At 50.7% G+C, this 26,252-nt stretch overlaps 1 protein-coding gene and 1 long non-coding RNA gene across 2 annotated transcripts in view; one reads left to right on the top strand and one right to left on the bottom strand.

Annotated features, from left to right (window-relative positions):
• The window catches only part of Xkr6 (XK related 6), a 234,203-nt gene extending 219,604 nt beyond the window's left edge, over positions 1 to 14,599 (top strand). The window contains exon 3 of the mRNA XM_058583979.1: positions 11,785 to 14,599. Coding sequence (XP_058439962.1) covers positions 11,785 to 12,749 — 965 coding nt within the window. The 3' untranslated portion in view covers positions 12,750 to 14,599. The remainder of the gene's footprint in view (positions 1 to 11,784) is intronic.
• Positions 14,600 to 16,336: 1,737 nt separating this feature from the next.
• Positions 16,337 to 25,744, bottom strand: LOC131424729 (uncharacterized). Its single transcript, XR_009228195.1, has 2 exons — positions 25,331 to 25,744; positions 16,337 to 16,826 (listed from the first exon to the last, which is right to left on the bottom strand). It is a non-coding gene; the product is annotated as an uncharacterized LOC131424729 (long non-coding RNA).
• Positions 25,745 to 26,252: the final 508 nt, after the last annotated feature.

Consider the following 26,252-nt stretch of genomic DNA (forward strand, 5'->3'; position numbering starts at 1 on the left):
TGTATATTCACCATCTATATATGCATGCACATATATAATATGTGTATATATAGAGTGTGTGTACCAGAGATGTGCCTACGTGTTCTATATTCAGAACGCGTTGCGTACTCAAAGTCTACATTTTTACCCGTGGTTAACAAACAGTAAACTGGGCACAGCAGCCCCCTCACCCAAGACCACACAGCTAGACCCAAGGTCTGCTGGAACAGAGTCCTTGTCCCTTGCAAGACACCTCGCCGCCCTGTTCCAATACTGTCACTTCTGGGAGCAATGGGGCATCGGCCTGGCTGGCTGTTGGCTCCTCCTGAGACCAGAGTTAGCAGAACTCTCCAGGCTGGGCAGACGGCCTCCCTCAGAGCGCGCTCCAGACCAACAGGAGCCAGGCTCCCGGGAGCCTTGTGCGGCACCAGCTGAGCGGCTGACATTTGTTCTGAGGCTTGCCTCCATCCAGCTGGCTGTGAAGATGGTATTTTGATATCTCTGACAGCATCTTCAAGGAAGAAACAAGTGAAACGGGGCCTGGAGTTAGCGTTCCCCTTGCTGCGTCCTTCACAGGCTGGTGTTTGACCTTGAAGCTCCTTGAGGGGAGGGTTGCTACCACACCTCATGGCCACAGGAGCTGTCCTGCATGTTGCAGGTGGTTCTGAGCCTCCACCCCCAGGTGCCAACAGTACTGGCACCAAGTCATGAGAACCCAAGTCTCTACAAAGTCGTCTCTGTCGGGAACGACCACCCTGCTGTTCAGTGGGGGATAGTAGGGGCTGCTGGCTGTCCACCTCGAGCCCTGGGACCTATTCAGATCCCTTTGTATGCCAAAGGGACTTTGCAGACAGGCTGAAGTGCAGGATTTGAAATGGGCAGACCATTCTGAAGGAGGCAGGAGTCAGAGGCACAGAAAGCAACATGACAGTGAACACCACACTGCTGGCTTTGCTGGTGGGGAAAGGGACCAGGAGCTGAGCAACGCGGGTGGCGGCAGAGGTGGAGCAGCACAGCAGACTCTCCCAGGCCCCCAGGGGCACCTGGCCCTGCCCACCCGCTTCAGACTCTGGATGCCAGAACTGGACGATGATACATTTGGTTGGTTTTGGCCAATTAGTTTGTGATCATTTGTTACAGCAGCTGTAGAAAAGGAACAAAGTGGGGAAGGTGGATTAAACTGAAGCCACCGTCACAGCCACTGTGCCGCGCTGGCGTGAGGCGATCCCAGGACAGGCAGCAGAGATGGGTGCAACTCCAGCTTCCTATGGCCAGGGCACCAATGGCATCCCTGCCGGGTTTGCACTTGTGGTGTTACTTGGAAAGGGTATCTGGGAGGCATCGGCTCAAGAATTACTTGCTGAGTGACCGCAAGCACAGAGCTCACGGGAACGGATACGACAGCTTCTCTACCCTCAAGAATAAATGTTGGTTCTATCTAAAGGGAAGCCACACAGGAGGGAAGGAGACAGGCCACAGAAAGCATGGCTGTAAAGAAGCAGCCATCAAGGGCCCCCAGGAGGAGGCGATGGCTGGACTGAGCCGGGGCAATGAGCAGGTAGAGGGACCAGCCTGGGCGGGGACAAGCGTGGTACACATGGCATCATTTACAGCCACGCAGGTGGGCACCATACTTTGCTCTGTGTCAGGTGCTGAGCCTAGCCCTGCGTGGACATCTCCTCTCCAGTCCTTCCAGCAGCCTCATGAGGGTTTTCGGTTCTTGTCACCTCTTTCCAGGTGAGGGGCAGGCAAAATCAGCCTGTGTGGTGTGGCGGGAAGTTGGCGGCTGTGGCTGGCTCTGGAGCATGGTGCTCTCCTGTCTCTGGGAGCAGCTGGATCTCACTGGTCCTCAGTACCGGCCCAGGAGCCCTGTGTGGACACAGGCCTTGGGCACTGTGCATGGGAACTTGAATTTGAGTTTGTTGGGGAGAGAACTGCTGGGTGGGGTTCCCACTGTATTCCAGGATGTCCGAGACCTCGGAGTTGGGCGTACTGGGTTTGAGCCCTCCTCTCAGCAGCTTGAACCACAGGTTTTATTATTATCCAGGTATGGCAAAGCCAACCAAGCACAGACAGCTGCCATTAGAAAGTGTTCCAGATCCCAGTGTCCCTCACTGTCCAGGGCTGCTTGCTGGGATTGTTGTCTCCATTCAGCACTGAAGAACAGGACACAGAGACGGCAAGCAAGAACTAGGCTTATTGCAAAAGCGAGAGAGACTTCTCCGAAGAGAAGGGCCCAGAGCTGGGGTCTGGTGGGGGAGTTTTGGCCTGTTCTTTTTATGGTCTCTGGCATTTCCTCCTTTCCTTGTCTCCTCCCTGTCCTGCGCTCCTCACTATTATTGGTTGATGCCCTCTCTGTCCACACACCTGTTTTAGTGTTTCTATTGGATCCCCACCTAGGAGCACTAGTATGGAGGTGTAGGTCTGATTGGGTTCCCCAGCTGTGTCCACGAGCGCTTTCATCAACCAGGAAGTTGACCTCATCAGAAGACCCTCTCCATGCTCCTTTGGTCTGGCCCTGGCCCGACCTCCTCACTGGTGCCATCTTGCCCTCGCTGCCTCAGCCTTTCTCTATCTCCCTCACCAGGAGGGGCGTACCATGGATCCACGGGTGAGTGGCCAGGGAAGCACCTGGAGGTTCAGAAGGCAGAGGAAGGGAGGGGAGGACTGTAGGTAAGAGGTTTCATCATGGTTTCTGTGGGAAGAACAGGGGACGGGGCATTAGACTGGGGATTGGCGGCTGTGGATAATTTCAGGGGGTATTGGGGCATAGGACTGGTTCTAGTTGTTGGGTACCTGGCCCTTCAGTGACCAGGGCAGGTGGCCAGTGGCTCAGAGGTGGAGTTCTGCAGAGGAGGTGGTGGGTGTGGCCTCTGGATGATTCGGTTGCCTATGAAAGGAGGGATCACAGTCACGGGACTGGCTATCTCTAGGCACTCCAGGGCCAGGAAGGCCCCAGATGTCAAAGCATCAGAAAAATCCACATAATACAGTCTGCAGGCTGTTAAATAAATGGGCCTGCTTAATGCAGGAATCCTTTTACCTCTTGGTGCCTCAGTTCCCTTTTCTGTGAATTGGGCACACATAGGCGTTCTGATGAGACATTGGGATTAAATGAAATGATGTGTGAAGCGTTTGGCACAATATCTGATACATTGGGAACCTTCAATAAATGTCGGTTCCTTTTCCCCGCCCCGTCTTTGGCTTCTAAGGCTTTCTTTCTAAAGGACAAAGCACCAAAGGAGGCTCCCAGAGAAGTCCCCTCCCCTCAAAGAGAAGCGGGAGATCGGACTTGCCGGCTAAAGGGGGTCACGTCCCTGGCCCTGGGTATCCCCTTCAGAATCTGAGGAGAGCTTTGGACTCTTCCATGAGGAAAGCATCCACATGGGTCTGAACATAATTCCAGAAGGGCCAGCCTGCCCTCGGGGCACTGCCATCTGGGGATAGAGGAGCTAAAAACCCCAAGGTAACAAGTTAAAGGGTTTGGTGTTCCAAGGCGGTGGAAACACCAGGGTGAAAGACAAGGCACTAGGAGGGCGTTTGGAGGTGACAGTTAAAGTGTGGCACTCAGGGACAGCCTGGCCAAGACACTGGGCTTTGAGTAAAGATCTCAGTGAGGTGACATTTGGGTGCAGATGTGTGGGAAGAGCGCTCAGGCGGAGAGCTGGCCAGAGCAGAAGCTCTGAGGCGGGAGTGCCAGAGTCCTCAGAGAGGACAGAGGTCCCTGAGCGAGGCCTTGCCACTGAACCTGGGAATGGGGACCACCAAGAGGTGGTCGCGGAAACCTGGCAGGTCCGCGTGCACCTCCGAGGCAGCCCCCATCATAAGGGCCCTGGAGGCCCCTGCAAGGCTGTGGCCGTTACTGGAGTGGCGTGGCCCGGCGCTCAGCACAGGCTGGCCGTCCACCCCAGGGCTCCAGCAGCTTCCTTTACACGTTGATTGAGTGAGGGTTGTGGGTCACTGTGAGCTGCCCCTCCCTGGAGCGTGGCCAGCCACCCTACCAGGCATGGGCAGCCGCATGGAAGGACATACTGTAGCTCAGTCACTCTGGCTGCTGTGGTGTGAATCGTGTTGGGATAAGAGCAGGTTCAGGGAGAGCAGCCAGCGAGCCATTCCAAAAGTCCAGGCAAGAAAGATGAAATAGACGTGTTACCTCCTCCTGAGTTCCCAAGACGGGTCCTCGGTTCTTCAGGCCCACAAATGTGACTTCCTCAGTGCTCACAGAGACTATCAGAGAGCTGACATGTGTCAGCGAAACGGGTAAAAAGCTGACGTATAAACCTGAATCCTCATTTCCCTGTTTTGTGAGTGAGGACAGGGAGATATAACTTTCTCTCTGATTAATGAAGAAATCTGGGTTTGGGATTCGGGCAGGTCTGCATTCAAAGCCTACTTCTGCAACTTTCTGACTACCTGATATGAAAAAGTTCCTCAGCCTGTGAGCCTCAATCTCTTCATCTTAAAATTGGCCCACTGCCTCAGATTGCAGGGAAAAATAATTGAGTTAATACATGTCAAGCATCTAGCTTGGAGTCTGGGCCCGAGCAGCTGTTCAGTAGAGGGAAGTATTAATGTTATTGAAAACCTGTTGGAAATTAGCAGATGGCATGATATGCCATAGATGGGAAAGAGGTAGTTCGTAAAAACCATGGTAAGACTTCATGCCCTTTACCAGAACTGCCCTGTAGTGGCCCACTGGAATTCTGTCTGCCTCGGACCTTCTTTCTTACGTTAAAGAGCTTTTCCTTCAGCCAGGGAGTGTGTAGCCCCTCTGATTTCAGTTTTCCTGAGACACCCCAGTCCTCCCTCCTGGGCTGCTTTGCTTAGCCACTGGTTTTCCCAGCCTCCCAGCCAAGCAGACACGTCGGTCCTGAGGGCCACAGTGGCAGGTGGTAGATGCCATCTTGTCTACTCTGGCCCTCCCTAAAGGCCAGTCCTGGAATATCTGGGGTGGACACCTCTCAGAGACCACACCCTCTCTGGATACAGAAATGGGGGGACAGGTCTGGGAGGCTTGTGCAGGGCTGCATTCAGAGAACACTGCTGGGCCCGCAGCTGTGCTAACTGTGTGCCCGCTTCCTATTTACTGAGCTGGTACTTGAGGTGCATGGTTAGAAAGCAGACTGCTTACCTTGTTTCTTTCACAGTGCCTCAAAGAGTATAACCTCTAGCCAGAGAGCCACCGACAGAGGCCTCGCCAGTTTGCCTGCCCATGGGCTATGGGAATGTGGAGCCTGGCACGTCTAATTTGCCTAGACACTCACCAAGCTTTCCAAGAAGGCTTGTTGATCTGGCCAGTGGTATGCTGGGAAATGTGGAACAACCAGCCCTGGGCAGGACTAGGTGACCCTGGTTAGTAGTGTTTGCCAATTTCCATGGTGTAAATATTCCCACCAAGCTCCAGCGTGACATCCGCCAGCCTGTACAATCTCTGACATTTCAATCATGGCAGATCCTGACTCTGGACAGGAGTCACCCCAGGCTCCAGGGTTAGCTCCCTTGTTTACCAGCTGTGTGACCTTGGCCATATGCTCAGCACCTTTGAGGCTGGCTCCGGAAGACCAGGATGCTTGTTCCCTGTAGAGGAAAGTGCCTTTAGAATTGTTCCGTGCCGAGCACCTGGGAGGAGGCCAGGAAGGAGCCAGCCCTTGTGCTTGGAGAGGTGGTGGGCACAGTTGACTCATCTTTTTCTGGGAACATTTCCAAGAGGACACCAGGCTCCTTAAAATTGTAGGAAGATCAAGTGATTTGATGGATGGAGAGGGACGATAGCCACCAAAAGGAACTCAGTGTAGAATACTGGGAGTATTGCAGGGAGCTGGCCGAGCACACGGTGCAGCGCTCTCCAGTGTCACTAGCAGGGTGGCAGTGGGGTGAGTGGCCAGCTAAGCATGGGTCTTGCAGTGGGGAATCTCTAGGGCTCCAATGCCAGAGCTCAGGAGGACATGCCTCGCAGGACGGCTGCCGCAGCATCTAAGTGGCTTCCTTTCGGCTCTGTTTTCCCCGTCTGTTAGTCGGGATAATAACCCAGCAGGAGAGAGCTTCCACCAAGAGCTCAGGCTGCAGTCAGAGTAGCAGGAAGAGAAGTGAGGGACCGCTAGTTGTGAGGAACAGAGGAGGATGGAGGGGACTCCAACCCCGAGTGTCACAGGAGTCCAGAAGAGAGACCCCAACCCGTCCTCCAGCCCTCCGCAGGCCCCTCCCAGGGGCTGGTCGACTACCTCCAGGAGAGCTCACAGCTGAGGTGGGAATCAGGAGTAATGGCGAGGCAGAGCGAAGAGAGCTAGGGCCTGCCTAGGAGGGTGGGAGCAGGACAGAGGGGCTGACAGCAGAGAGGAGGCGGCCAAGGGTCCCGTGCTTCATGCTGATGGGAAGCAGTAGGGAGAAGGACCGGTGCCGCAGTCCGGCTGCAGCAAAATAACCGGGTGGTGACGAGGAACTTGTGTAGATTGATACAGCAGGAGTGGGAGCCGTTTACTGTAGGACAACAGAGGTACTTATACATTCCACACAGCTTATCTTAATTAGCATAAACTAGATACAGCAGTCAACCAATAAGGAATCTCCACACTTAATGGCTCACTGGCATAACTTCACAAACCACTCCCTCTGCAAAATGCCAGGCGCCATCCTGACTTGTTTACAGACTCTAACAGACCCGGGGTGAGGGTCCTGGCTCGGCTGCTATTCCCTGCAGCCCCTGTTCTGTGCTTGGCTGGTTCGGTTCCTTTAAATGTTTCTGCAACATGTGATTTGCGGTGGTGGTGGGCGCAGAGGGTGGAGTAGGGCAGCTAGCGACAAGCCTGACCTTGCACATCTGGCTCTGCAAACCCAGCCCCATAGCTGCCCCTGGATTCCCTCAGAGCCAGCTCACTGGCCATCTTCAGTGCGCCAGTTGCCCGTGGCTCACAGAATGTCCTTTCTACCAGATGCCAAGTTCTCACAGGGAGCTCTGGTCACCTCTTTCTTCCTGACCCTCTCTGGAGGAGCCTCAGGGCTCCCATTTGCTGATGGGTGATGGGTTGGGGCAGCTAGCTGGGCCACCCTGGATGGCAGCCTGGCCCTGTCCTGATCTTGCCAGATCTGCCTTCCCACCTTGCCCTGATGGCCTGGTACCCTGCCGCCCCTGACCCTCCTCTGCCTCGCACGTCCTGACCCTTCCTCCTCATCGGCTGCAGCTGGATTTGAGTCCCATCTTCCCACCATCACAGTGCTTCTCCCTACTCCTCTAGGGGCAAAGGTGCAACTGCTAGGGACCTGTAAAGGTGGCATTGAGACCACCACGTTGGACCTTCCTGATGACTGTCTCTTGCTCCACTTGGGGGGCCACAGGGTCACTACATTTATGGAACCTGAGGCCTGAAGCCCTTCTCTCTAAGCCTTCCAAGGGTAGTTGTCCCCCAGGAGGCTCCAGCTTAACAATTTGCCAGTTGACTTGTTGGACTTGGTCAGCTTGGTGGGCAAGCCATAAGCCCTAGCTGCTGGTCTGCACCAGGGAGAGGGTCAGCTGTGATGGTCACTGTGCAGAGCTTGTCACATCCTAACTTGATGCCTTGAACAGTTTTCTGTCTGGTCCTGGAAATGCACAAGTAGTGGCACTGTGAGTGGCAGGCCCCAGGCATTTCACCTGGACCTCCACGGCCGTCCTGGGGGACTGGGTGGTGTGGGGGAGAATGCAGGGACTTTTGGGTTGACCTTGGGCAAGACAGAAATCTTCCTGGTGAGCCATTGCAGAGGAAGAAGCTGTCCTTCCTCCCGTGTAACGGAGCACACTGCGGGCCTGAGAGGACTCATCATTTAATGGCGGGAAAGTGATCACAGCCGTTCAGTTGAAGTTCCCTCTTTTTTGTGGTTCTCGGGTTACTCTACTGAGGAAGCCCTGGCAGAAATCAAATTTGGATTTTAGCTCAATAATCAAGAGCTCTCAACAGATTTCCCTGGCTGCTACTCTTCCTGGCCACTCCTGTGAGACTCAGATCCTTGGGGGCTTTCTTTCTCACCCTCACCTGGCCAGTCACGAAGCACAGGGGCCTGCCTGTTAGTACAGTGGTCACGCTCAAGGCCACCAGAGTGGGACTGTAACTTTAAATCCTGCTTCCCTCTCTTGGTAGGTGTATGATTTTGAAATTTTTAAATTCAAGAATTTTAAATTCAAGAGCTTTTAAATTTTAAGAATTCTTTTCTTAACTATCTTTATGTATAAAATGAAATTAAATAGAGAACTACTTCAGTTTCCTAGAGCCACTGCCAGAAAGTACCCCGACCTGGTGCTGGGACCACAGACATCCGTTCTGGAGGTTGAAGACCAGGTCAGGGGGTCTGTGGGGCTGGTTTCTCCTGAGGTTGTTCCTCCCCCCGCCGGTGTGGCCTTTGCTGTGTCCTCACGTGCCCTGCGCTTACATGACCTTGGTGCCTCTGTGGGTCCAAACTTCCTCTTCTAAGGACACCAGAAAGATTGGCTCAGGGCCCCTGTGTGACCTCGTTTTACCTTAACTACTTTGTAAAGACCCCACCTCCACGTGCCGAGGTACTGGGGCTCCGCACCTCAGCACAGACATCTGGGGGCAATGCAGTTTGGCCCGTCACCCGTTCATCTTCCGCAGGGTGCTTCTAGACAAGACCCTGCTGTGACTACTCAGGGGGTCGGGCCTGTGCTCTCTGGGACAGCGGGGCACCCACGGGGGGTTTCACAGCACAGAGCCCGCCTGCTGCCCCTCCATTCTCAACCAGCTCTGCCCCAATGAGTCCCCCAGGTGGCCGGCTACCCAGGCACCCTCCTGTGGTGGCCTCCAGGGAGCACTTGCACTTGTGGTCCTGTTTGGGTGAGGCCACAGGCCTTGCCCAGGGAAAAGATGCAGAAGCAGCCAAGCCACAGATGTTTGGTCCAGCGACCAAATAGCATGTGATAAGTTCTTTGGGGTGGGCAGAAGACAGGGCAGTTTGACCCCCATATCCCTGCTTCTTGAGCCCCCAGAGGCAAAGCCACTCTCCGGTGAGCTTCCAATGAGTGAGAAACCTAATTTCTGAAGGGGACCTCGGGCGGCTCTGGTTTTCTGGTCTCCTGCCTGGGATGGACAGTTAGAATGGAAAGTTCTTTGGTGCGGTGGTGAATTAGGAAGCGGCTGGGGTGAGGGTTTGGGCCACCCTCAGCCAACCCCCTCCTTACATGATGCCTGCTGCTGGCAGAGAGGGGCAGGCTCTGTGTGGGCATGAACCCCCTGGAGCCCCAACTGCCGACCCAAACCCCATACTCGGCTTCCTGTGGAGTAAGCGGGTGTGTGGCTTGGGAAGCTCCCTTGGGTACATTGTGGGGCGACTGCTAATGTTACCGGGTCAGGAACAGGTGAGACAGAGGCTTATTCCAGTCTTCCCTGTGCTGCTTCCTAAGGCCTCGCGTAATTTCGCAGTGAGGAATTACAACATTTGGGAACCGTTTGTGTCAGTACTCTGCAGAGGAGAACAGAAGCCTCCACCAGAAGCCAGCTGGGGCGGGAATGGGCTCGGTGACCCACATGTAAAGACCCAGAGCAGTCTTCAAGGCCATGGTGACGGAGCCAGCCTGGCAAGGGTGACCTGGAAGGCGGGAGGTGAAAAGAATCGTCTTTGGCTCTGCTACTGGTGATGCATGAACATTTGAGTTCCTATCTGTGTATGCTTGGCACAAATGGGGCTAATGTCAACACACAGGGAACAGCGAAGGCTGAGGGCTGCCCCCCTCCAGTACCCTACCCTATTGAAAAGCACGTTCAGAACTGGACCTCATTAGACCTGCTTTGGCACAGCTGGGTTTTCTTGTTTCATGAGTTCAGCACTCATGTTTCCCTGAGTGGAAAGCGATAGGGACAATAATAGATTTTGCTTTATTTGAAGGAAGCCCAAATCATGCCTTCTTCTCGTTCCACTTCTGTGGGGTAGCAGCTCCTACCAGATGCATTACTATTAACATCAAAAAATGAGCTTGGCCTGACAGCGGTGGGGACACAGGACGTTTTAGAGGAACTTCCTGAGAGTTTTCCAGTTTGGGGACAAGGCTAGTGCAGGCTACCAAGATGTGACTGTGTGTGCCCTGCTCCAGAAACCCACAACCTAAATCAGGGGTGCCCAGGAGGACCTGTCCTGCTCTCTGTCCCAATCTGACAGCATGACCACAGCTGGGCTCCAAAAGCTCAGCCCAGGAGCCATGCATGCATGGCCTCTGAGATGCAGTTGAAAGGCGCTATGTGCACCATCAGCAAGGAGGGACATGTAAGTGTCACATTCAGAACTTTCCAGAGAAGCAGGGGGAAGCACCATCACAGCTCCTAAGGTATATTCCAGATTGGTTTTTGTGGAAAAGCTGGCATCATTTCTCATCTCTGCGGTTTGTTTGGAATCTTGGTTGTTATTACAAAAGCCACACATGCTCACTGTAACTGCCGACTGCCCGGGTGTTTGCCATGCCTGTGCCAACATGCTGGGTTGCACCACAGTGTTCTGCAAGTCAGACCCTGAGCACCCATGTGAGATGAGGGAAGGAGGGGGCTTCTATGATGGGGCTGTTCAGTGGCAGGACTTTGATTCTTCTTTGAGTTTTGCAGTTTGGATCATTGAAGAGAGGTGGGCAGGGACCCAGGGAAAGAGCAGGATGAGGAGGATCTGCAGCAGCTTAATTGGCCTCTGGGTGTACAGGGCTCCTGGATTCATTCTTTTGGCTTTAAGAAAAAAAAATGTTCGGGTATCTTATTTTAGCCTGGAAGAATGTCACGGGGAGTCATGCTCTGGGGTGGGGTAGGGGTAGAAAGTTTGGTAAGGAGATTTGCCAATGGGTGGACATTCAGGTCTCTGACTGCATTTTGTTCTGAAATTTTAGGCAAAAGGAGGTACTAGGTGGACTGGAGGAGACAGAGGGTGACAGAATCTGGCTTGAGAGGAGATTATTTGATGATACTGTGCTAATGACCGCTTGTTCATGGTGAATCTGAGAGTCCAGCAGCTGCGGCCAGTTTTCCATTTGACTTAGTTGCAAATATCAAGGGGGCAGAGTAAGAAGTAAAACTTTGCAGGCAGCCAGAGTACCCCTTGGAGTGAGGCACATTCCACCTCTCTGAATCTTTGTCCCCTGGGGGAAGTGCAGGAAGCACAGAGACCTTGGGAACCTCCCCACCAGCGAGGGCAGAGGTTGCCCTGAAGTAGGAGGTGCAGCGCAGTTGATGTGCAGAGGCAAGACAGACCAGAAGGAAGGGCAGAGGGGACTGCTGAGCGGCGTCCTTGACCAGGGTGGCCCTAGGTAGTAGATGGGGAGAAGCCAAGTGGACGGAGTTTCAGGAAGGGGCTTTGTGGAACCTGGAGTTGGGAGAGGAAAGGGCACAAGGGTGAGTTCAGCTTTGCAGAGGAGAGCACTTGAGGAGCTGGGGCCAGGGAGTTGGCCATCGGTCTCCACAGCTGGCCCTCTCTTCTGTGGACCCCTCCAAGAGCACAGGCTGCTGGGGACAGATTCGCCAGTGCTGGCTGCATGTTCACACGCAACAGGGTCCCCTAAGATAGAACACAGGCATGGCAAGTGTGGCCAAGGGCTCCATTCTCAGCTTCACAGCTGAGCAGCGGAGCTCCTGAAATTCCAAGCAGGGCTGTTGAGACTAAAGGTTGACCCCAGGCTGTCAGCGTAGGGAGCAGCGGGGGCTCCAAGTCCGGTTCCTGACTCTGTGTTTCTTTCTCCCTCCTCCTTTAGATCACGGTGTGTGTGGGCGTCTCCTCTGCCGGCAGCCCCGCTGTGCCCCACGGTTGATGTCGAGGTTTTGACTGTGTGGGTTTGTGTCTTTCCGGCAGGTGTCTCCTCTGTGACCTCCCTGATGTCCCTGGCTTGGGTGCTAGCCTCCTATCACAAGCTGCTGCGGGACTCCAGGGACGACAAGAAGAGCATGAGCTACAGAGGGGCCCTCGTCCACCTCTTCTGGCGCCTCTTCACCATCTCATCCCGAGTTATCTCTTTTGCCCTCTTTGCTTCCATCTTCCAGCTCTACTTCGGGATCTTCGTGGTGGTGCACTGGTGCGCCATGGCCTTCTGGATCATCCATGGCGGGACAGACTTCTGCATGTCCAAGTGGGAGGAGATCCTCTTCAACATGGTGGTAGGGATTGTGTACATTTTCTGCTGGTTTAACGTCAAGGAAGGGCGGACTCGATATCGAATGTTTGCATATTATACGATAGTCTTGACCGAGAATGCTGCCTTGACGTTCCTTTGGTATTTTTACAGAAACCCGGAGACCACTGACTCCTACGCGGTGCCAGCACTGTGTTGTGTCTTTGTGAGTTTTGTGGCTGGGATCGCACTGATGCTCTTATACTATGGCGTGCTGCATCCCATGGGGCCACGGGCTAAGGTCTTTGCCAGCTCCTGTTGTGCCGAGCTGCTCTGGGGCATCCCTTTGCCCCCCGATGTTGAGCCCATGGCACCTCAGACCCCTGGGTACCGGGGGACCCAGGTCACGCCCACCAGAGCCGTGACGGAACAACAGGAGGATCTCACGGCTGACACTTGCTTGCCCGTTTTCCAAGTGAGACCCATGGGGCCCGCTACCCCGTCGGGGCGTCCTTACCACCCAGAAGGGCCCCTCATTAAGATTGACATGCCAAGAAAGAGGTACCCAGCTTGGGATGCTCACTTTGTGGACAGGAGGCTGAGAAGGACTATTAACATCCTACAGTATGTCACACCCACGGCAGTAGGCATTCGCTATCGGGACGGGCCACTCCTCTATGAGTTGCTACAGTACGAGTCTTCACTCTAAGGGCACCTTGACCCAAGTTGAGAAGGGGACCTTAAGTTTGGTCTGCGGTCAATGCCGCCTGCAAGAAATATAACCCTCCCTTCCCCCAACACACAGAACCACCACACACCACCACCACCACCACCACGACCACCACCACCACCACCACCACCACCAGAGAATTAAGTCACGTCCCCTTCAGATAAGCTTTCTTTCCAGTCGCCGTATGTATACAAAGATATTCTCTATGTTTTGTAAGTAAAAACAAAAAGAAAACCTTTCTTTTGTTTTTTACACATAAGAAACAGTATTGAAAAATCCCACACTATGATTCCTGGGGTGGAGGAGGAGGCGTGGCCTCTGCTCCAAAAGAAAAAAAAGTTTTATACCTTACACCAAGTGTAGATCATTTCCGGGATTGGTGCTGATTGAAAGAACAAAACAAAACAAAAACAAACAAACAAACAAACAAATAAACAACCTTCAACTGCCTTATGCCCTTAGGTGCTGAGTTTCATTAAGTACTGTCACGTTTTCTCACGCAAAACTCTCTGGTGACTTTTGCACCAGGAGAGGAGAAATTTCAACAATCAAATGAAACAAATCTACAAACGAAACAAACAAACAAACAAATCCAACAATACAAAGCAATCATTCTTCCTATCTATCTGATTATTTGTATTGAGGAAAACAAATTTACCAAAAGCAAAGGCATAGAAACCCCTCCCTCCGTTTGGTTTCTCCCGATACTCTCCCGTCCCTGCCGCACTTCACTGAGCCTTCTAGGAGCCCAAGAGCCGTTTGGGTCTCAAATGGCTAGAAAAGCTGCTTGAAGGCTGACTATGTGCCATTTTAGCATTCACCTAGCAAGATGCATTTGTTTCCTGGTGAAAAGCAAAACAGAACAAAACAAAAAGCCACCCTACTAATGTAGTAAGGTCAAGAAATTCTAAAGCAAATCAGAGGAGACTTCCATATACGCCATCAAAAATAACCAGTAATAATAAAACTCAGCATAGTAGCAAAAAGAACGACATCAACTTAAAGGCACAATACTTAACCCGTGACTGGCAACACTGATCTCTTCCATCACTTTAAGGCTGAGAACGGTGCGCATTCACCCCATGCGACAGTGTGTAAGGCCTCTTCTGTTTCCATTCAGTGGGAAGCCTTAAACTGATCTGGAAAGAATTATTCATTTTTCATTTGTGCTTTTTTCTTTTTCTATTCTTTTTTTTAAACATAACACAAAGAGGAAAACTAGAACATATATATATGTGTGTGTGTATATATATGCATATATATATATATATACATACATAAAAAATCAAATTGTAATAACTGACCCATTTCAAAGACTGTTTGGTGCTTCTGTCATTGTGGTTGGCTGAAAATCATTCAGCTCACCTGGTGCATCTGGGTTGCATGGGAAATTTATGTGTTTTGTGTGTGTGTGTGTGTGCCCATAGCACGTGTGTGTGTGTGTATGTGTGTGTGTGTCCCTGTTGCAAGGTCTTGCCAGAAATACGCAAAGCTAATGTGAAGCAGATGCTGTTGTGACTTTGGAGGGGCAGCTCCAGGGGCCAGGGCTGGGTGGCAGGAGGCTGCCTGTGTGGAGGCCCCTCCCTGGAGAGTGGCCTCCACTAGCTGCAAAGGCTGGTGTTCGAGGTCGTGTTATTTGGGTGAGAATTTAAATCAACTATTGATTTTCTCATTGTATTGAGTTGATTTCTGGAGGTGTTGCAAGTATGTTCAACCATTTGTACAATTTTTATTTTTGAACTGTTATTCCTTTAAGGACTATTTCTGTTCTGGGGCATCATTTCAAATACCATTGTATCTCTACTTGGGCACAAAAAAAAAAAAAAAAAGGAAAAGAAAAATATCTTCACAAAAAAGATATATATAAGTATATACATGTGTGTGTGTATATATATATATGTGTGTATATACACACATACACACAATATTTTAAGTAAATACTGTTAGTCTTTGTTGTGTGTAATTGCATTTTTTTAAAAATCCAGATATAACTGGTTAGGGTGCAAGACCTCACATTGAACTATACTTAAGAGAAGTTCAAAAGTGAGGATTTTTTTTTGTTTGTGGAGTTGTCTTTTTAAAATTATGATTAAAAGAGGCTTCTCATTCTCACCCTCCGTGTTTATCTAAATTGTATGTACATATATATGCATATACATATATATATATGTATGGATTTATCAATTATGAAACCAAATGCCCCCTCCTTGGTTGGCCCCGCCTCCGTCTCATGTATTATCGCTAAACTTTGCAGCGTGTCCTCACGCCTCCCTAACACAGTGTCCCCCGGGGTCCTCCTGGTCCCCACTCTAGGAAGCAAGACAGACGGCACACTCAGGCTGTGGTGAAGACTGGCCGGGCCCTCGGCCGCCTCTGCCTGGGTGCCTGGCCCTGGCAGAGGTGCTGTCCTTGTCATTCTGCTCACTGCTGAGGCCCACTGCGTACTCTGCTGAGGCTGGAAGGCGAGGCCATTGGCGAGGCTCATTCCCTTTGGCTGGCTGGGTCCCGGCTCTTGTCTGCCCCAGGTCTGGGGCTCTGTGCACCCCTGGAGCAGGTCGCTGGGGCTGTCCTCACACACCTCCTGGGACCTCTGCCACTTCAGCTTGTCTGTCTATTCTTGGATACATTTCCTCTTTATTTCCCCATCATAGGTCTGATTTGCCACCTCTTCTGCCACTCCGCGTTTAGCACACTTGTGTGTATGTGTGTGTGTGCGTGTTCATGTTTACACGAAACTTAGAAAGGAAACTGGGGATGTCGCCCTGGAGCACCCACAGTTGGGAGGACAGCTTCCAGCTCAGGGAAGCATTAGGCCCTGGGACCAAGGAGGAGGCCACAGACATTTCACATTTCCTTGATTTCAGCCTCTATTGGACGGGGCTCTGTGAGTCTCCCTGCAATGGCATTCCCAGGTCCTCGCCGGAAACTTCCATCATGCCAATACTTCCCCCATGATGCAATTAATAATGTGCATCTGTGGGCCACAGCGGGGAAGCCAGTTGTGCTGAGACAGGAAAAGGAGGAGAAGTGAGCCGAGAGTGGGGAACGGAGGGAGTGAGGGAAGCAGAGACCATGAGCAGCGCGAGTTCTCCTCTGTCTCCACGTTATCTCCCCCAAGTCCCTCCCTTTCCGGTCCCAGGAAAACGGCTTCCTGCTTGATCCATGCATCGACTCCCCGGGGATCTCCTCCTGCCCAGCACCCTTCCCCTTCAGAGGGCTGCTGGCTCTTGGCCCTGAGCCTCCTGCGGGAATGCATACCCATTCTGTGCTTTGAGCCCACCCAGAAGACAGTCTCCCTGCTGGGGTGACTTAGGTCCTGAAAGCCCAGATCCTTAAGAGAGCGCTGCATCCCATGAGATATGGTGGCCTTGTCCCCTAGAAATCTGCTTTTAGTTTGCCACTTGCCTGGGTCTGTGATGACCTCCTTTTTATGGGCTGACAAGGTCCAGCCCATTCTGCCCCAGCTGCCTCCCATTGGGTCCCCCACAGTGTTTTTAAGATGAAATCTCTGACCCATTTCTTTCCCAAGACCCCCGATGACAAATAATCAACTCTTAACACTTAGCTCTGATATGAAATAAGCCTGTTGGTACCAGGAACTATAAAAAAAAATACGCTATATCCTTTCTGTCCTTATTGCCCCCATTAAATATGCCCACAAACACCCATATTCATTCCTTTAACTGCATAGAATATTTGGCCTTCTGTCCTAAGAAAGAGGTCCTGTCACCCCATCATTCGTGCTAGCTCTGCCTCCCTGCCCAGCTGGGTCTGCCTCCTCCCTGGGCCTCTGCATGAAAGAAACCTCAACTTGCTTAGATAACTTTGGTGTGATATTCCCTGAGCTCATTGTCACAGCCTGTGACATCCCAAGCAGAAGCTTCGTGTCTTGCAATGAGGGGAGCGAAGAGAGTCTAAGTCCACCAGATCAGCCCCAGCTGTTCTCACTTGCCCCAAAGTTTCTCTTCTCAGACATTCCTTTGCTCTGTCTGTCCAGAAGGTGTCTCCTTGCACTTCAGGTTCAGACTTGTCCCAAAAAGACAGGAACCAGGGAGCCTGTGGGGAACATGCACACCTTAAGCAGATGGGGATCCAGAACAGGACAGGTCCCACCTCTCTTGATTTACATATGCCACTGCTGTGACCTGGCCTCTGTGGGGGAAGACAGCATTTTCTGGTGGCCTGGAGATCCCGACACCCCAGCTCCCCATGCACAAAGTCACCCAGTTCTCAGTAATCCCTGTGGCCCCTCAACAGCCACCCAAGTCCCATGATGGCTAAAAACAGATCCTGTTTGACCATAAGGGTGATTCTACTGGCTGAGTGGCATCTCATGCCACAGGCACAAGCCTGATTCCTGAAGAGAAAAAGTTTCAGGTTTTTAAAAACGTCAAATTTTATCATGTTCTCTATTCTTCCTCCAGTTTCACAACTCCTGTCACCACGAGGTCATAGGAACCCAGGAAAAGGTGTCTGATGCCAACCTTCTCTGGAGCAGCTCCAGACAGTTGAGGTTCTTCTTCCTCACACACATCTACAGTCCCCTCACGTTGTGATGTGCTGGTTGACAGTGCTTCCCCTCCCTGTGCAACTCCTCCCACAGACGACTCAATGCTTCCAGACTTGAGCAAAGTGCTCTCTATCAGTTGCCTGGGGACAGAGGACGTGAGTGTGCAGCTCAGGGCCTCTAGCATGGAGGAAAGGTGTCCAATGCTAAACGAGCGAGGCTAGGGTGTATCCCGTGGCTTCCACACCCTCCTGTTCCTGGCTTTCTTTGATGGGAAAGTAACTTAGCTCTCATATGAGCCAGAGAGTGGCACTTTTTTTTTTTTCTTTTTTTTTTTTTTGGCCAAACTAGAAAAAATAAAATTATATATATATAAAACACTACCAGATTTGCTTTGGGGGGATAGGGATATAAGTTTGGAGGGTGTCAAGGGAAGAGAGCCCATTGCCCTTTCACTGAGATCTGAATGACATTCCCTGTGTGGACTAGGAAACTTCTAGGGAGGTCTAGAGGTGCTCAAGGGAGCCTTGGAAAAGATCATGCACAGGTAAAGGGGGAGGAGATGGGGGAGACCCCTGGGGAGCTGGGCCAGCTTTGCAGGGAGCCGTTCCACAGCCCTGGTTCTCCAGCATTTCCAGGTGAAGGACCCTGCAGCACAGGCCTCCTGTAGGGAGTGAGCATCCTCCCGGGTCAAACTCCTCGGGAGCTTCCTCTGGATCTAAGTCCATGTTCTTTTCTCCTTGCCCCACACAGGCCACTGTCATAGAAACAACATTCCACTCTCATCTAAGTTCAGTCTCCAGAGCACAGAAATAGCAATGGCCAGCCAATCACAGGTAGTAATCCCCTAAGCTTGCAAGAGGAGGGTCCCTGATTATCCTAAATGAATGTGTGCCTGTCCCAACTTCAAAACAGTATAAATGACAAAAAGCAACTCTGCCCTCGCAGAGACTCTCCCTGGGCCCCTCCCTGGGAAAAGGAGATGCTTCCTTTCACTCTTGCAGTTGTACCACAGAGCCTCGCTCTCGCGCATCCTTAGCTGTCCTAAAGGCTTCATTTCTTGCTCAGAACGCTGCATCTAGTGCTATTGGCCAAATACCAAAAGACACTGCCTTGGTCCAGTCACAGCTTCTCCCCTGCCCGCCTGGTTCTGTCTGCCTTACTTGACCCCCCAGGCACCATCTGCTTCTTCTTGCTCCCTGTGCCTTTCCTGCGGTGGCTGGCAGCTCTGTTCTGGAGCCAAACATTGCGAGTGCTATTAATGGAAGCTCCTGAGGGCAGCAGACGGACCACAGTAGGAGTTCCCCCTTCTCCAGGCCAACACCTTGTGTCAAGGGCTAAGAATAGACCACAGCAGACACGAGCAGGCAGGACCCAGGGACACCTGCCCCGGGCCGCCCGGTCACATGCAATGCGCAGACCCAAGTAGGAAACACTGCTTTTGCAAATCCTCAAGGGGGAATCCCAAGACTCCACATGAAACTGAAGTCAGTCAGCAATTCAGTGCTCTGAAGAGTCATCCTCAAACCACCAGAGCAGTGGTATTTATCGTTTCCCTTTGGTATAGTTCCAACTGGGAACTGGGTGACCATCCGTCTATAAGCGACCTTTGGCCATCTGTAATGGTGGATGCAGACAGGCATTATGGGTGAACTCCAGTCCATCTGCAGCCCAGCTGTGGGGTCCTCAGGCTCAAGTGGGCCTGGGGACTTTAGCTCCACAGCTCCTAGGCGCTCTTCTTAGACCCAGAAGGATCAGGAAATGCCACAGGCTGATTCAGGGGCCCCACTGTGATCACGGACAACTCACTTCACCTCTCGGTGCCTTGGTTTCTCCATCTGCAAAGTGGAGGGAAAGCAGGCTGACCTCTGCTTTCTCTCCTGCTCAGGGATGCTGCGAGGATTCAATGTTGCCTGTAGCAAAGGTGCTGTATCAGGAAGAGTGGCGACCTCGTTCCTCAGGAAGTGAGGAGGAGAGGGGTTTCCAGGTACACTGGCACCCAGGAGCCCACAGATGAGCGGGAAGGTCGTGTGGACAGGGAGTCTCACATCCTTGTAGTCCTTAGAAACTTCACAGCACTGTGAACCTAGTACAGTGATGCCAGTCAGGTGACCCCAACTCACCTGGCTCAAGCCGGCCACTTGTAATTCTTAAACCAAATCTCCTAATGTTAATTTTTCCTAAAGGACCAGATAATACATGGGAGTGTCAAGGTGAAAACTGATATTCCTTGAGCTTTGGGCAGACAAGAGAAGGGGTGAAGGGGTGCCTGGAGATTGTTTCTAAGCGGTTGGAGGCTCTCCTGGAGGTATCTCTCACCTTTGCTCTAAACCTTGAGGCTCACCTCACCCAATGGACTCACCTTCTCTTCCCCTCTCTGCAGAGTACCGAAAACAAAACTTTGCTTTTAAACAATCATTCCATCCACCAAAAATGTGGGTCCCCGTGCGGTTCCTCATCACTCCCTGGTGTGCTGTTGAGTGCAGCCTTCGGGCGGAGGTCCAGAGTCAAGCGGGGCTGGGGAATATCACAAGTTTTTCTTTTTCAAATTCAGGGTATTTTTTTTCCCTCATAATTTGCAGTTGGATTTCATTTTCTTTCCTTTTTACTATGGTTTGACTGTTATCATTTCAACTACCAAGATACACTTTGAGCAAGAAAACAGACTCATCCTAAGAACCTCTGTGTTCTTCTTAGGATTAACAGAGTGAGGGCAGGTGGGAGCTACAGAGGACACTGGCACCCAGGGGTGCCAGCAGTGACACTGATTTTCTATTGACACTGAAAAACCTTAGAAAATAAAATTGTAGAAGCTTCAGTGGATCAGTCAACCTGGCCCTGGCCAGGTATATTCTGATCTAGAAATTCTCACCAAAAAGAAAAGTCACATCCTCAAACTATCCCACAGGAATAAAGCACCCACAGGGCAGGTCTCAGTTGTTGCTGCCAAATCCTCCTGCCCTCGCCTGGGGAGCCCTGGCCAGAACTCTTCTCCCACCTGCTCTGACCCTGATCCACAAGGTTAATGTCGTCGTGACCAGGTCCAGGGACCCGGTCATGGCTTGAAATTCATTAATGACTTCCATTTGATTTTGTGTCTGATTGTTCTGTGGCTCGCCAAATCCTACTGGGGTTGTTAATTTCCACAAGGTATTTCTGGTGGTCCACAAGACCTCAGACTCAGTTCTGCTCTCACAGCACCCCCTTGTGACTGGTGAACGGACTGTACTGCATTTGTGATGGGCACTTTAATGATGGTCATGTGGAGCCACGGGGACCTGTGCGTGTGCCTCAGTAGATGGCAGAAAGAGTGACAAGGGACAGGAAGCTTCCATAGGAGGGAGCATGTGGAAGAAAACATTAGCCACCAGCTAGTCAGTCCTTCCTCACTCTCTGGGGCAGAGATAGCAAAAGCATATTCTTTTCAAACAGAGAAAATTGATTTTACAGAGTGACATACATAAGCATTTTTTAAAACAAAAATTTCAGAGGAAGCAGCTAAAGAAAGGAGGAGGCACAGTCTTATGAACAGATCATGTCTTTGAAAGTTAAAAAAAAAAAAAAAAAATCCAGGTCTACCCTGCTGCAGACCTGCCTAAGTCAAGTCACTCTGGGGCCAATTTCTCTTTCTGTGAAATGAGAAGAATATTGCTTACCTACCTCACAGGGGTGTTGTGAGGATAAAGTAATTAATATCTGGTAGAGTGTTTTGAGAGCAAAAGTGTTTTGGTCATCAAGTTTACTTCCTATTTAAAATTCTTTTGAACTTTAATTGAGCACCATGCTCGGTGCAACGGAGGCATAGGAATTAATCCCTCCACATTCTTTGAATTAAAGATAATTTAAAGAGATAACAAGAGGGCAGAATAGCAGAGTTGTCTCCGTGAGGCATGAAAGGTATTCTTTCTGTCCCAGAAAGACTACTCTCCTTTCCATCCCAAGTATTGGGGCAAGAAGGAAGGGTTTTAAATCCTTTAATTTCCATCAGCGAATGCTCTTCTCAGAAGCAAATACTGCGGGAAAGTGAAGGCAAATGGCAGAGAGCGCTCCCTGTGACCAGCACATAGGGTCGTTATTCCTCCTGAGCTCCGCCGCAGCCTGGCCACAGCCTTCATCATCCCTCTCGGACTCCGAGAACAATTTGCTTCTGCCTCCTGCACAGCGGGTACTTTGCGGTTTGATGGTTTCCTTGGAAAGTCTGGTACACTGTTTGCTGGAAAGTCTTGGCTTCCAAAGACAAGGGTCTTTACTGGGAAACAAATCAAAACACACGACTGGTTTTTGTCTGTTTTTGGTGGGAGGAGTTTTCAATTTCTTAGCTGCCTCACATAAAACTCAGCCTTTTTAAATTTCTCATTTGTTTTTCCATACGCAGAAAGTTTTTTGCTTCCCAAACATTCAACAAAGCAAATATGGATTCTAAAATATTTGAAAATATAGCACATCTCAGATTTGCTGGAGAGTGCTGTGCCTGGCATTCATTAGTTTCTGCAAAGAGCCAAACCATCCCCTGAGCTGAGGAGGTGGGGACTCCAGGCCCAAATCAAAGCTTCCTAGAGGTACTGCCCAAGCTTTGGGAACGCTCTTTCAGTGTCACAAGCTGTCCCTGAGTCCTCAGAAATCCTCCCATCATGAAAGAACCTCCTCAGAATCCAGCATGGGCTTCCTTGGTGTAGCAGAACCAGAGTTAAACCACTTGTTATTTTAAAAATCATTTTACGGTACCTGCCTTTAAGGACAGAAGAGAATTCTTTTCTTTCAGAGGGAAGAAGGGACAAAGAGAAAGGGAAGGTTAATTGATTTTAAAAATAGGCCCTTTTGTTGCAAGAAGAGACTTGAGACGCAGAGGTCCAACTTCCCTCTATCCTGCACTAGGACTGGGGAGGTCCAGGGTGAGTTTCCTTAGGCCCTCAAGGTAGTGCTGAGACCTCCTGTCCTTTGCCTTTTAACCTCAGGCCCAAGGAAGGGGTGGCTTCTGCTCAGTGCTGCTGACTTACCCCAGACTTCATGAGTATCCCCGCGGCTTCTCTGCCCTTCTCTAACCTGCAGTGACCACAGCTCCCAACCCTGGTGTTGATTTGTTGGTTGTAAAAGGCTGTCCTCTGAGCAGGCATCCTCCTGTGCACAGGCTTCATTCAGACCAGGCCTGTTTGCTCCACCACGACCCTGTACCCTTCCGTTTGCCTTGATACCACTACTGCTGCACGCTTCTGCCAAATACATCATGTCACCCAAGGAGCCATTGCCATCGGCCCCGTCTGCCAAAGTCCAGCACAGGTGCCGTTTCTTCCTTTCTTTACATCTTTAAAAGGCGTGCCCCTGGGTCCTGGAAAAGATCTTTCAGAGAGGAAAGTAGGAAAGCAGGACAGATGGTGTGACTTACGTAGCCAGGTCACTCACCAATGACCCATGAAGCTCACGTGGCCCATCAAGCGAAAACACAAAGTTTCATGACCCCTGGGCTATTTCCTCAAAGTAGCAACCACACATCCCCTCTGCCTCCCTGGCCTGTGGCATCTGCTTCTTGTTGATGGCTTCAGTTGTACTTGTTTGAAATCATATTGGTTATGAAATGCCCGAGATGGGGAAGAGAGGAAAATGTGCATGCTGAGAACCTCGTAAGTTAGGAGGTGATCTGAGATGATGAAATTGGCACAAATGGTGCAGAATTGAGGAAGGCATGACCATATAACTGTATTCTAAGCTTATTGATCATGTCAAGGTACATAAACATGCTAATCCTGGACATATATATGTGCATATATGTGTACACATAAATATATATATATATATATATATATATTTCTTCAAGGACTTTAAGAGCTTGATGAGAAAGAATGTTCTGATATTTAGGGCTCCTGCCAGACTTGGAATAGACCTGGCCTAGATGGATTATTTTTTCTCCCAGACACAAGGTCATGAAGAAACCCCTGGGCTAGTAAATGTCTTTATTTCCTCAATCTGTGACAGAAAGCCAGTGGCAGGGTTAACTGGCATTTAAAAGACTCTCTCCAGTTGCTCTAATATCCTCAGCAGGCTCACAGACCAACAAGGGAGCCCTAGGAAACAGCTTTCTAAACAACTCCCTGTTTTCTGGAATTCCCATCACCAAGGAGCCCTGGCCCTTAGCAGGGCAGCAATAGAGGAGATATGGCTCCAAGCTGGGCTGGTGTTAGATATTCTTTGGCTGCCAGAGTCTTGGGCTGCTGACCTGTGTGCCTACACAATTAGAATCTGCAGCTGAGACTGAAGCTAGCCCATGAAGCCCGATAAGAACTTGGTGAAGGTGACTCCTTGCCTAAATGCAAAATCCCCCTGGCAACTCTGATCAATGGGAGACATTTCTGAGCAATTGCTCCATGGGAGGCAGAAATGATTTTCAGCAGGGCCACACATTTCCCCATTGCAAAGGCAACAAATCTGAGGTTTCAACAGGTTTCACAAGCACAGATACATGTGGCATGAATTAGCCCCTAGTGTCCCCTCCTGCCCTGGTGATAGAATCAGCATGACGGAGATGACGGGACATTTGGTTGGAAGAACTGTTCTTCAGGAAGGAACAGAATGTTCCAGTGACCAGAGGGAAAAGATGTTCATGCAGCAGAGTGTTTGGAGCCCTGAGTCTTTTCTTGAGCCAAATCGGATTCCAGGGCAGCCATGGCAGTGATGTGGTCCCTGTTGGAGGAGCACTGGAGCTAGGCTGATGCTTGCTAAGATTGCCACCGCCACCAAAGTCCTGGTGTTGGTACGAGAAGACCACGGGGTCTGTCCCACATCCCTAGCAACCTTTCCAGCCTAGATTCCCAGGAGCAGCTTCTGGGGCCCTCCTCTAACCTGTTACTTGTGCAGTTCCTGTTTCCTGACACCTGCTGTGTGGCCATGCAGCCGGCCAGAACCAGCCATCACGCTCATTACTGTCTTCCCTTGCCTGGTCCCAGCTGTCCTGCAGTAGCCAAGCATCCCCTGGGCAGCAAAGTGACTCTGTGCTTTCACCATCCAAATACCTTCCAAGCTGGGAACATTCTTAGATCCCTTTGTTCCCAGCCCAACCCCAGACCCAACAGAATGGATTATGTTCCCATGGTTTTCTCTTGCATGGGCTCTTTGGTGGTGAAGACTGTTTTCAGGAAACCCACTTTCCTGTTGGGTTGCAGAAAAGTAGCTTCTTGGAGTACTTATGAGAAGACAAGAGGGGAGCCCTGGGGACAGAGAGCAGCGCTACCCTCCTGTACAGCTTTATTCTTTTACTATTTTTTTTAAAAAACAACAGATTTGTTAAGAGAGAGAGAGAGAGAGAGAGAGAGAGAGAGAGAAGGAATGGAAGAAGAAGGAGACAGGAGAGAGGAAAAAAAGGAAATGAGCTTCCTGAGGTATCTCTGGGAACCCTGGTGCCATCAGGGTGCCTCTGTGGTTTGCTCTTCAAAGCAAATGCATTTCCTTTCAGCAGCTGAGTTCCCCAGCATTTTCTAGCTCCCTTCTGCCTCGTCCTGGCTCCTGCCTCCCTGACTCCACCCTGCATCGTGTTCTGCCCCCCTTGAGCAGGGCTCAGAAGAGAAGAGCCCCGTCTCTGCTCAGAACCACGGTTGCTGGGGAGGGCGCCTGACACTTGGTTTTTCTTGTCTACTCTCCCACCAGTCCTCCTTTTTCGTTTTAACCTAATGAGGCTGCTGCTGCTAGCTGACTCTTCAGAGCAAAGCCAGTTGAACTTCTCAGGTAATGCAAAGCCTTGAATACATATAGTTTGTAATTTTCCCTAAAGGGCTGGCACAGTTCTGCAGCTGCTCCTTCCCACTCTGAGCTTTGTCTATCTGAGAAATGGGGTTGTGTGTATGTTCCTGGGTTTCCAGGAAGTAGGGTCATGAGCACCATTAATTTTGAGATTCATGTATTTACCGATACCGCCCCCCCCCCCCACCACACACACATTAGTAATCAGGCATGAATCCTTAAAGGCAAGTTTCTAGAACTTGGCCATGCCAAACCAACAGCAGATGTCCTGTCCCCACCTTTGGAATTTCCAAGAGGCAGGCAATTTTTTGAAGAACCAACTCACCCTGTGTCTAGTCAGGAATTTTCCTTCTTCTCTTTTCCTGCGTGTTTCTGTTGGTCATCATTGCTTCTTACATCTCGAGAAGAGCTGTGTCGGGTAGAATATAGCTTCCCAAGCTCAGACCAGGCCTTCCTTTACTCTTTAGTTTTCTGGTATTAAAAATTAACTTACAGCAGACTCCAGGCGAAGGACAAAGTCTATCAGCTGAGCCTCCCAAACACGCAGGTCCATGGCTGTTACCCAGTTTGGAGAAGGTCTGTGTGAAAGCAGCTTAGTCAATGGTGCAGGAGAGACCTAGGCAGTAACCTTGCTCCTCGCCACGCAGGAATGGCACAGGTGCTGCTGTGTGCCACCTGTGAGGGGACAAGGAGATCCCTAAGAAAGGTATGAGGAAGGTGAGATAGGCTACATGACTAATGCACCCTTTGGAGGGAAAAAGAAACCCTGAGTCTTCTTACATAATTTAACTAAGTACCTATTATCTGACAAACATAGTCCTTGATCATGGACAAAGCAAAATGGGAAGAAAAAATCAAATGATGACTCCGAAGGTCTAAAGACTGAAAAGGAAATCCCCACATGTCTTAATGGCATAGTTTAAAGCCTCCCCATGGGAAATCATTAAATCTGAGCTCTATGATCTTGGGTCATTATCAATTTTCTTGTTTCCAAACGTCTCTTTCAGTTCTAAATACTCTGGGCATTGCAACTAAGATAGGAACGGAAAGTGCTCTAACGCAAGGGAGAGTGTGATGATCACACAGAGGCACAAGCAAATGCTGTGGAGCCCAGAGCAGACACTTGCCCTTGAAAATGAGGGGAGATGGGAGGAGGCAGCACTGAGCTCAGCTGTCCTTTTCTCCCATCTCCTGGGTGCCACAGACACCCTCCCCTGGCCTCCCTCAGGGCTCAGTACTGAGAGCGA

The sequence above is a fragment of the Marmota monax genome, unplaced genomic scaffold, assembly GCF_021218885.2.
Source record: "Marmota monax isolate L192 unplaced genomic scaffold, Marmota_monax_Labrador192_F-V1.1 WCK01_AAM20220418_F8-fsc00288, whole genome shotgun sequence".
Taxonomy (NCBI): Eukaryota; Metazoa; Chordata; class Mammalia; order Rodentia; family Sciuridae; genus Marmota; species Marmota monax.